We start from the raw sequence: 12,118 nt of genomic DNA, 5'->3' as shown, positions 1-12,118 counted from the left end.
GAGGACCAGGATCTTGAACTGCATCCTCTGTGTGATGGGAAGCCTTTGGAGTCAGGCGGGGATGGAGGTGATAGGGTCATGGAGCCTGGTGCGGGAGAGGACATGGGCTGCCAAGTTCTGGATGATCTGCAGCCTATGGAGAGAGGAGTTGGGGAGACTGACAAGCAAGGAGTTTGCATAGTCAAGCCTGGATGTTATGAATGCATGTATGAGGATTTTGGCGGCCTGCAGTGTGAGACAATGGCAGAGCCGGGCGATATTGCGGATGTGGGGTAGAACGTGTGTCATGTCATGTGGGCAGAGTGTGTCATGGCACGGATGTGGGGTAGAACGGATAATTGAGAGTCAAACAAGAAGCCAAGGTTCCAGACTGGCTTAGTAAGGTGGAGTGTGCAACCATGGATGGTGATGCTGTCAGCACCTGAGCTCTCATCCAGGACTTGATGTTGACAGATATTCTGTCAGGACAGCAGTGGTCCTGGAGTCGAGGGTGGAGAAAGAGAGGTAGAGTTTGGTGTCATCCGCACACATGTGGAAATTGACCCCATGTCTGTGGATGATGTCACCAAGAGGGAGCATATAGATTTTGAAAAGGAGGGGACTAAGGACAGAGCCCTGAGGAACTCTGCACAAGACGTTGTGGGGGGTTAGAGGATAAACCATTTGTGGAGATGAAGTGGAGATGGTGTGAGAGGTACGATCTGAACCATTCAAGTACAGAACCATGATGGTTGAGGTGAGAGGAGAAGCCAATTTGCCAAATTCGGGACACTCTAAAATTCTACATAAAGTCTAAAGTCAGGTTGAATTTCTTTATCAATTAAATGTAAAACAAAATATAATGGTAACTGAAGAATATGTAATATATATTCTGTTCACTGTACATGCATTGCCTTGTTTTGTTTTCTATTTCAGAGAAAGAATCATTGAAAGCGGTCATGCAATAAAAAAAAGCTGCCACAGTCATTGCACTGGGACTAAGAGAATCTAAGCAGATGATTTAATTCACTTTCCAGAAAGTAATGAAAGGTGTCCATTTAATTGGATGAACCTACAATCTGAATAACTGCTTGGCTACCCTTTACAGAATAAAATTTGCATCTCGTTTTTTAAAAAAATCTTTTCCTTACCTGGGATCAGAAAACATGTGGGACGTAATAATGATCCCACTTGTGAAACTGACCATAACTCACAAGATTAGTCTAGACATTGGATGTAAATCTCATGTTTAAGACTCCTGATGTCCTTTCGCAAACGGTACCCAGCTGACAGTAAAAGCAATTGTATAAAATGTATTAAGATTTGTTCAATGAGAACCAGGATTCATCAAACAGAATGAATCTGTCGGAATGTTATTATCTACATCCACCCAAAGAGCTAATTTAACCACTGTGCATTATTTTATCTCTGTACCAACCTTCCCTGCTCTTCCTCCAACCGGGGATACTGTATATTTCTGGTGAACTTGGCTTGTTTTACTCATCGACAGCAGCCTATGCGCACAATGTTTTAGTCACCAGGAGGGTGGGGGGGAAATCCTACAAGCAAATAGATTTATTTTTTCCTCTTTAGAACGGAAATAGCTTGACTAGCCACAAAATATCTGATTGTGATTGTGTCAGGAGCTGCCCGAGAGATGAGTGGATGGAGAGACTCATTAGACGCAATGAAGTCACCTTCCGGGGTTACCCGGTGCTGGATCACAGTGAAACGTGCTGATTTATATCAACCAGAGCCACTGCTGTTACCAATACATCAGCATAGCTGACCCTGATTATACTTTGCATCTTCAGAGCAACACAGTATTGTATCTCTAACCCTCCTCGCTCCCTCCCTTCCCTCCCCTCACCCTGACCATTTCCCCCTGCTCGGGTCCTGACCCAACTGTCCAGCGCCTTGGGACGTCCTCCCGACGTGAAAGGCGCTCTATAAATAGAATCTTCTTGTTGTTGTTGTCAGCCCTAATCCAATTGGGCAGCAGGCAGATTTCAAAACATGTCTTAAAATACACATCTGATTTGTAAAACTTGTACCGACAATCTAATTGCAACACAAACTACAGATAAAACAGGGGAAAAAAAATCACATGAACGTCGAAATTCTCATTCTGTTTAAGTCTCCTTTATTTCAGTGGCACTCGCTGCTTTCCAGCAAATAATCAAATGTTCTGAAATTGCTAAAACTGTACTTAAATTATTCAGGGTGTATAACACGACTGTTTACGATTTACCCTTAAATACTGCACTTCCACTTTGGTAGTAGTGTAAAAGAAATCATAGGATTAACTTTAAAACCACACATAATTGCTTTCCCATCCTTGTGGATTCAATCGCAAATCAAAGTGACAGAAGCAAACAGAAGATAAGCCATGCATGTGTAATTCCCTGCAGTCATCCTTATCGTGGAGTATATAGGGTGGGCGGACGGAACAAATCCAACCTCAGGCAACGCCCACGGACAGGATGCCAACCATGTGCAACTAATTCCTCTGACACAAATACACCAATTCTGTTGCATTTTATTATATATGGCTATTGCACAACAACAACACCTTGAGTGTATATAGTGCCTTCACGCGAAGCAGCGTCCCAGAGCACTTGACAGTGTCATAGTCTGACACTGAGCCAGAGGCCGAGGGAGATGGGGGAGGTGACCATAAGCACGATCAAAAAAGGTCTTTAGGTGGGTTTTGAAAGTGGGGAGTGAGGGGGCAAGATGGAGGGATTGTGGGAGAGAGTTCCAGAGTTTCGGCGCATAGTGGCTGAAGGCATGACCACCGATGGTGGAGCAGAGGGGATGAGGGACAAACAAGGCCAGAGCCAGATGAGCGGAGACAGCGGGTGGAGGAGTGGGTGGTGGTACAAGGCATTTGAAAACAAGTGAGAGGATCTTAAAATCGATCCATTCAGTAACAATAAATAATCCTTGCATTTGATATAGCGCTTTTCACGTCGGGAGGACGTCCCAAAGCACTTAAATTAGGACGTCCCAAAGCGCAGTAATTAGGAGCCAATGGAGCCTGACAAGGACTGGGGTGATGGAGGTACAGTGTTTAGTGCTGGTGAGAATCTGGGTGGTGAAGTTCTGATTTAGTTGTATTTTGTATATTGTAGAGTTGGGGAGACCAGTGAGGAGGGCATTGGAATACACCTAGCCCTAGCCAGCAATATTATTTTGAATTAGCATTTAGGAATTACCAGAATTGGGGAAACATTTTTAAATTCAGCCTTAATTTGTAAGACTTTCTTTCAAGAACTGATAGAAACTGGATTCTAAATTTAGACTAAGTTAAAGAATTTCCCACAATTCTATACAAACTTATTTTCAAGAAAAAATGGTTTTACAGGTTAAGACCGGGTGAATCTTTGGGCTCACACTTGTGTGATTTGTTTGCTTGCTTCACATCCGTTTGGCAAACTGAGGCCTAACATTCCACCTAACTTATCCTGTAAGTACATTTTGTCTTAAAATTTAAGATTGCTTTCCAAATTTAGACTAAATTAAAGACTTTTCCACAATTTTGAGCAATCTTAATTTGAGAAAAATTCACAATTTGTGCAAACATTGGGGAATATATGTGAAATTTGTGAATTGTGAATTAATTCTATAAACTGCAGTCACTACATTTTACACTATATCCTGTGAAATCTTGTGCCCTCCTTCCCTTCATTTAGATCATGGCTGAAGACTTTCTTCTTTGATGGTGCTGTCACCTCCTTCCTTCCAATGGCTCAGCATCATGCTCTGCCACTGTTAAGCACTCCGAGACGATACCCTGAGTGAAAGGTGCTTTATAAATGCAAGTTGCCGTTGTTGAAGCGTTATTGAGACATCTTCCTGAGGCGAAAGATGCTTATACCAAATGGAAGTATTATTTATAAATTCAGGCTCAATTTGGGAGCCAGATGTCCAGAATTCTGAAAAAGAACCAACCTTCAAATCAAGACTGTCATGAACATGCCCCATTTCTCTCAATTATTTTGCCCACAAAATACACAGTCAATCCACTTTACAGGATATTCTCTGGTAGTACTTTGAGACGTCTCAACGGTGTGATAAGACGCAATATCAAATAATACTAATCCTTGCATTTGTTATAGTGCCTATCACATCTTCGAGATGTCTCAAAGCGCTTAATAGAATACACTGTAAAGTGAATTGACTGTATGTTTTGCGGGTGAAACGCGGCAGCCAATTGCACACAGTAGTGTCTCACAAACAGTCGCGAATTGAGTGATCAATTTATTTTTTCTTTAAGGGATTATTATCCTCGGAAAAGCGATCTGCCAATCGACTAACAACCAGGTTCCTACCTATTGCTCGGTAAACAGGCATGTAGAGTAAAGAAACTTGCCCAACGGCTGGGAATCGAATCCATGACTGTTTGTGGGACATTGCTGTGCGCAATTGGCTGCCATGTTCGCCCACAAATATACAGTCAATTCACTTTACAGTGTGTTCTGTGAAGCGCTTTGGGACGTCCTCCCGACGTGAAAAGCGCTATATCAAATGCAAGGATTATTATTATTAAGGATTATTAATTCGTTCTGTGCAATCTTACATTTTATAACGTGGTTTAAGAGCAGGTGGGATTTGGCATCGACCAGCGCTGGGTACGGAGAGCAGCATCGGCAGAGACAGGTGAACCTATGCAAGGATTGACAGGGCGGCTGGTTGGGTCGCGCTGGTCAGCCCAGCGCTGGGATAAGGTGCGGAGGTGACCCAATGGGGGTTGTGGGCTGTCTGCTGGGACTGGAGGAGAAGCGGCTGTACTCAGGGTTGGCCAATTGAGGAGCAGCACAGGAGGGAGGAGCAGCCCTTGTTTCTGCTGGAAAGCAAGAGGGAGATAGAGAGAGAGAGAGAGGGAGAGGAGAAAGCCATCCACAATGCGGGAAATCGTGCACATCCAGGCAGGACAATGTGGAAATCAGATCGGTGCTAAGGTATACTTTTTTTTAAATTTGAAGCAAAATCAAAAATGTAATGAATAGAAACATGGCACAGTTTTTCAAAGAAGTTTTTCTTTTCCATCCTTAAGGTTAGTGCTTGTTTGCAGTGTATTCTTATGCTAAGGGCAAGGGTCTTATAAACAGGACACAAGCAATATTTGTTTCAGGGGGAAAGGGAAAATAATGGGTTTATCAGCTTATGGGAAAATAGTTTTTTGTGTCAAGTTAATATACATTTTCTTCTGCATATATATGTTTATTCTGATCACGTCAACGTATTGCATTTGAGTTAACTAATAAAGCACTGTTAATAATAAGCATCTGTTTGTTGCCAAAAAAAACAATCAACGCATTTAATAAACATACATTTTCATTCAAAGCATTCAGTCACTGCTACCTGCTGTTAAAATGCAAGCTGGAATGGAAATGGGCAAATTTATTCAAAAAGATGAACTTAGTTGAACCAAGCCCATGGTGAAACTCTCCTAGTTAAGTGTCGTAAAGAATAAGAAGCAGCTCAGTGGGGTTTCTAAGGCAATTCTGCACTCGAGATCTTCCATTTGAGCTGTCTTAAGACCTCCTCATGACTTTAATTTAAGTGAATTTGTGTTTTCCCTCAGGGCAGCAAATTGTGGGAATAGCATCAAGGTACAATAGACTGGAATAGATGTGGTTTCAGAATTGCGGTGGTTAACAACAACAACAAGATTCCATTTATAGAGCGCTTTTCACGTCGGGAGGACGTCCCAAGGCGCTGTACAGTTGGGTCGGGACCCGAGCAGGGGGGAAATGGTCAGGGTGAGGGGAGGGAAGGGAGGGAGCGAGGAGGGGGTAGAGAGTCAAGAGGGGAGCTGAAGGCACGGTCAAAGAGAAAGGTCATTCGTTTGAGGATTCAACATGAATTTGTTTTGGAGATTGGCTCTGGTAAAATGGTCAAGATTGATCAAAAATGCCAATACTGTAAATCTGACAACACCCCAACCCCCCCATCCCAAATTGTTGAAATTAATTGACTGAATTGACTTGCAAACAGAGAAACGAAGGTTGATGTTTGGGTGTGGCCCTTAATCAGAACTGCAATTGTTAGTATGGAGAAACCTCTGGTGGAGACAAAAAGAACCAGATCAAGAAAATAATCCCTGCATTTCTTATAGCGCCTTATGTTGTTGAGTTGTTTCCAACCGCTTCACAGAATATATGCGCACAATAAATTGACTGTATATTTTGTGGGTGAAAAGAAAAAAGGGGCATTTGTAGGAAGTTTAAGAAGAAAAACTTTACCAAGGTGATTGCAGACAAGTGGTAGACATGCTTCTTTAGTAAGACACAATATGTACTTTAGTGTGTATGGATGAGTTATATAAGTGTGAATTATGAAGAAGGAAAACAAATACAGTTAACAAAAGGGATACAACTATGGGATGGGAAATGGAGATGACAATGAAGGTTTGCAGTTAAGTCAATGTTCAGGGGAGTGAGCTTTGAATTCTTCCCCTTGCTCTTCAGCTCCACATTAATGCTGCGTATCCTACTCTCATCCCTTTGTATAGTGCACACTCTGGTACATATCTTCCCAGGTTTCAGAACCTACTAATGATAGGGTGACTATATTTGGTAAACTAAATCCGAGGATACTTATTAAAAAAAATTGGCCTTGCCACAATTCCTGCTGCTGGGAGAACTGGAGAAGCTTGTGGATTAATGGCTGTATTTCTCTGATGAATCTATCTGTTTTCGTATTTTATTATTCTTGTTCAGTTTGTTGCTGAACTAAAGACAGGGCAAATTTGGCCAGGGACACAATACCTCATATAGGGACTGCTCACAGAAATCAGGGACATATGGTCACCCTATTGATGGCCCATTAGCTGTTTTGTTTTGTATATAGTTAATGCTATTAAATTGTAACTTCTTGATTTGCTTATACTTTATAGGAACATATGAATGTGTAGGTTTATTCTATATGCAAATACCAGCAATCCCTTTCACATGATCCCCTTGTGCATCAAAAATGATCCAGCTTTCTCTTTAAAACTGTCCACACCTGAACAACCTTACCCTAATTAATTCTTAATACGGTATCTCTATTCAAAACTTTCAGTTGCGATGAAGGATCATATTCGTAACTTTAACCTGTTTTTCTCTTTCAGGGGTGCTGAGTGACCTGCTGGTCATTTCCAGTATGTCTTCTGGTGAAATGGTCTCTGTGGAGTTGTTCCCAAAATATCTGCATGTATTAACTTTTTCCTTTTGTGTCACAAGTTTTGGGAGGTGATTAGCGATGAACATGGCATTGATCCCACTGGCAGCTACCACGGAGACAGCCATCTTCAGCTGGAGAGAATAAATGTCTATTACAATGAAGCAGCAGGTACAATTCCACAGAAATATACTGTACAACCTTTCCATTCACTATCCACATCATTTTCCTTTTCTTAATTTTGCTTTGAAGGGAAGGAATGAGATTGTTTCCTGATGTAAACTAGGGGACGGGATGGAAAATAGGAAAGAAAGTGAAGGTTTTGGATAGTTTTGCATCTGTCCAACTGCTGATAGGTCTTAAGAAGGTCATGCATGAATAAATAATTCCCAACTCTGCTAGACTTCTTCAACTAATTAAATGAAATCTTGTGTTTTCTGCAGCCCAACAATTTGTTTCGAGACCTCCTTTGGAGAACTGGTATATTGTTACCAAACTTTGTGAAGATAGAATGCAAAAGGAATACGTCAATGACATAAACCAATTGGTATAGTAAAGTCATCAAATTAATAGACACTGTTCCCTCTTTTCAGCTTTCTGATTAGGAATGCATTATTGAGAATGCTTATTCTGTGGAGATGTCCTGATGATCACTGCATTGGAAACCAGCCTGGACACTTCCAATGTGTTCTGAAATGTCCAGTAACAAATTGATGTCACGTGCATAAGTTTCACTGTTATGTCCATCAATTTAGTAGTATTTAATTGAAGTAATCGTATTGATAACATGATGCTGGACCACATTGTCAAATCAATTAACTTCAGGATGACCACAGGTCATGCTTAAGTTTTGAGTGCTCCTACAAAATCTTGTGAAGCACTTTCAGACATTTCGATGATAAAATAATGAGCTATATTAAATGCAAGGATTATTATTAATAATGTACAATTTTGGCAACGTACAAGTGCTGGACAGTCCCTAGAGCAAGTACAGATAGGCTGATCTCCATTGTTAGACAGATTCTGTGCACAAATTGGCTGCCGCTTCTCAAACAAAATAAATCATAGCATTTAACAGTAAATCCTGTAAAGCAGTTTGAGACGTCCTCCTGACATCCTCTAACAAATGCTAGGATTATTATCACATAAGTGATGTGAGGAATGACTTGGTAAGCTATGTCTTTAGGGGGGATCTTAATTGGTGTATTTGTAAGAACTAATCAACAATATAATTGCCTGAAGTTTATAAATTATAAATCAATGATATATTACTGGTGTGCAAGCCCTTGAAAGTAAGTTGTTGTTGCAACAGAACTACACAGATAATGCAATAAAAGTTCGAAGTATACAGGGCCTTTCATGTCGGGAGGAGGTCCGAAAAGTGCATAAATGGATAAAGACAATCCCAACTTCAATCTCTTGGTCTGTGCTAATTGTTGATGGTCTCAGTGCGATACTACGATTGGACTCAGTGTCCGGGTTAGGGAGGGGAACATCAGCCAGGTTCTTGCTGCTGAGTACAATCAAGTGACTCTTGCTGGAAAGTGCATGCCCTTGTGGACATTGGATGCAAGCAGATCATGCTTGGGTGGGATGCCTCCCATGACCACAAATAACTTTTGTTCATCCCTGCTCACAGCCTTGTGATTGTAGCACTGTAACTATACGTGGCCTTTAAGATGGACACAAACGTACACATTTCCCGTAGTATAAATGAGATTCAGTGTATATTTGATGAAGATCAGCAATTAATTTAAACCCATTGCACACACAATGCTCTTATTTATTGTCGGGACACGGCTGGCTGGAGAACAGTGATGTCCTTTGTTCAGATGTTGCTAACTCAGCAGCATTGACTGCATTACTCTAACTGTCAATTTTATTCCTCCCACAGGAAGCAAGTATGTTCCCCGTGCTATTCTGGTGGATTTGGAGCCAGGCACAATGGACTCTGTCAGATCTGGACCTTTCGGGCAGATTTTTAGACCTGACAATTTTGTATTCGGTATGTTTTCCCCCGCCCCACCCCCCACTTCCACCCCCAGATTTATAGCTAATACTGAGATGTTAAGATCTATTTAACATAAACAAAATGGAAGAAAGGTTATTTACTTTTAAGGAAAACAATTTTGCTGGTTTTTCGGATCAGTGGCTAGTAACCAGTCAAAGTACAACTTTGAAATCATTGCTTTAAGATAACCGAGCAATCACCCCAATAAGTAGGTAAAAGATGCACAAATTTTAATCTGGATATCCTCTTATTAAATTTATCATCCTGTAAAAATATAGTCACTAGACTCTGTGGAAAAATTCTGAGGTGCTTTGAGATGTTTTAGTGACAAAAGATGTTCTATACACATACAGATTCCTCCGCACCCTAGCACCTCCATATCTCTCCGACCTCTACATCACAGTCTTCAGCTACTATGCCCCTAATCTCTGGAACTCCCTGCCTCAATCCTTTTGCCTCGCTCCCCCTTTATCTACTTAACCCAGGAGACGGGGAAGGGGAAAGACGGAAGGATGAAAGAGGAAATTGGTTGATTCAATAACTAGCAAAATCAATCACCCGAGAACAAAATCTAAATTGCTGTTTCTATGCAATATTAATTGGACTTCACTTAACCGTTTAAAGGAACTTAAGTATTTTTGACGTATTATTTATGTATTCTATATAGGGCAGAGTGGTGCAGGTAACAACTGGGCAAAAGGCCACTACACAGAAGGAGCTGAGCTGGTCGACTCGGTGTTGGACGTGGTGCGAAAGGAATCTGAGAGCTGTGACTGTCTGCAGGGATTCCAACTGACCCATTCCTTGGGCGGAGGCACTGGCTCTGGTATGGGCACACTGCTCATCAGCAAGATCAGGGAGGAGTACCCCGACCGCATCATGAACACTTTCAGTGTCATGCCGTCTCCCAAAGTGTCCGACACCGTCGTGGAGCCTTACAACGCCACCCTCTCGGTTCACCAGTTGGTGGAAAACACAGATGAAACCTACTCCATCGACAACGAGGCACTCTACGACATCTGCTTCCGCACCTTGAAGCTCACCACCCCCACCTACGGCGATCTCAACCATCTGGTGTCGGCCACCATGAGCGGAGTGACCACCTGCCTGCGCTTCCCGGGGCAGCTCAACGCAGACCTGCGCAAACTGGCGGTCAACATGGTGCCTTTCCCCCGCCTGCACTTCTTCATGCCAGGCTTCGCCCCGCTGACCAGCCGCGGGAGCCAGCAGTACCGAGCCCTCAGTGTGCCCGAGCTGACCCAGCAGATGTTTGATGCCAAGAACATGATGGCAGCTTGTGACCCACGCCACGGGCGCTACCTGACGGTGGCCGCCATATTCCGCGGCCGGATGTCCATGAAGGAGGTGGACGAGCAGATGCTGAACGTGCAGAATAAGAACAGCAGCTACTTTGTGGAGTGGATCCCCAACAACGTCAAAACGGCCGTGTGTGACATCCCGCCCCGCGGCCTCAAGATGTCCGCCACCTTCATCGGCAACAGCACGGCCATCCAGGAGCTCTTCAAACGCATCTCTGAGCAGTTCACTGCCATGTTCCGCCGGAAAGCCTTCCTGCATTGGTACACGGGTGAGGGCATGGACGAGATGGAGTTCACGGAGGCGGAAAGTAACATGAACGATCTGGTGTCTGAGTACCAGCAGTACCAGGATGCCACTGCTGACGAACAAGGCGAATTTGAAGAGGAGGAAGGCGATGATGAACCTTAAAAGACCACCCCCACCCCTCTCATCCACCACACCTCCCCGTCCAAGTCACTGTTCTGGTCCTCTTGTTTCTTTTTAATAAAAATAAATAAATCCCTAGATCTGCTTGCATGGTGAGGCTGATTCAGAACCTGCTGTCATTTGTAAACCTTGGTGTTTTTAAAAGAGTTCAGAATTTTGCGACAGGTAGCGCTCATTGGAATCCCTGACACCGCAGTGACATTCCCAAACACTAGTAATGTTTTTGTATTGGTTTAAATGTTGCAACTCATTAAAAACAATGTTTTGATCGGAGGGAACTTTGTGATGTGAAATTGGTGAAATCTCAGCACAATTAAATATCATTGGGGAATGTATCTAATGTACTCATGTCACAGATAGGGAGATCAGCGTAATACGGACGCAGTGACTATTCCAGTTAAGTCCAGCATTAATATGTTCTCAAAATGCCTCGACATTCTATCACCCGGTGCAACCCCACAGGGAACTTTCATTGTAAATCAATGGGATCCCATCTCATATGTTCCCTGTGGCAGAAACCAGCGAGCCAGCACTCGGTTTAAGAGTAACGAGTGCTACACATAAAGTGTTTTGGAGGTGTGTTGTAACTTAAAGCTGTGATTTAGCAGATATTTGTGATTAGGGATGTTTCCAAGTCAATTGTTATAGTTACGATTTTCATCGTAACTACAGATTCTTTGGTAAATGTTGGCCATTAAAACAATTTTTAAATTAAAAGTCCCTAACCTCTTGACCTCCCTGCTTCAATCCCTCCACGTTGCCCCCTCTATTTGTTGTTAAATCCCACTTTAAGACCTATCTCCTTCACTGGGTCTATGATTATGTTTTCGCCCCCACCCCTTTTCTCTCTTGATCAGTGTCCAACCCTGCAACTGTTCCAAGATGCTATCCTGTATGAAGGATGCTATAAAATACAAGTTGATTTTTTCTGAAAATGCTCAAATTCACCACCTTTTTATAGGCTTCTGGAATGTGTGTGCATTGCAGTCCTGTTGCAGAGAACCTCAGCCTTTACTGAGCAGAAAACTCAAATCAGTGGCAGATTTTTTCTACATCAAAGTTCTCATGCTTTTGACCTATTTTTGATGCAAAAATTAAAACTTGACGTGAGCGACCTTAGTTCTGATATACAGTCTCCTGGGAGCTGAAGTTTCATGAGTCAGTGTGACGTACCAGGAATTTCACACACAAAACTGAGTTCATGTCAAAAAG

The 12,118-nt window shown here is 42.5% G+C and overlaps 1 protein-coding gene across 1 annotated transcript; it reads left to right on the top strand.

Moving 5' to 3' along the window:
- Positions 1–4,704: 4,704 nt before the first annotated feature.
- tubb6 (tubulin, beta 6 class V) lies at positions 4,705–10,888 on the top strand. The gene is made up of 4 exons (XM_007902636.2): positions 4,705–4,943; positions 7,212–7,320; positions 9,044–9,154; positions 9,828–10,888. Exons 1-4 carry the CDS (start codon positions 4,887–4,889, stop codon positions 10,886–10,888), a joined length of 1,338 nt encoding a protein of 445 aa, XP_007900827.1. The 5' UTR covers positions 4,705–4,886.
- The last annotated feature ends 1,230 nt before the right edge of the window (positions 10,889–12,118 follow it).

Source organism: Callorhinchus milii, unplaced genomic scaffold, assembly GCF_018977255.1.
Source record: "Callorhinchus milii isolate IMCB2004 unplaced genomic scaffold, IMCB_Cmil_1.0 Scaffold2, whole genome shotgun sequence".
Lineage (NCBI taxonomy): Eukaryota > Metazoa > Chordata > Chondrichthyes > Chimaeriformes > Callorhinchidae > Callorhinchus > Callorhinchus milii.
The sequence above is the reverse complement of the archived record's forward strand: the minus strand, read 5'-3'. Positions and strand labels throughout refer to the sequence as shown.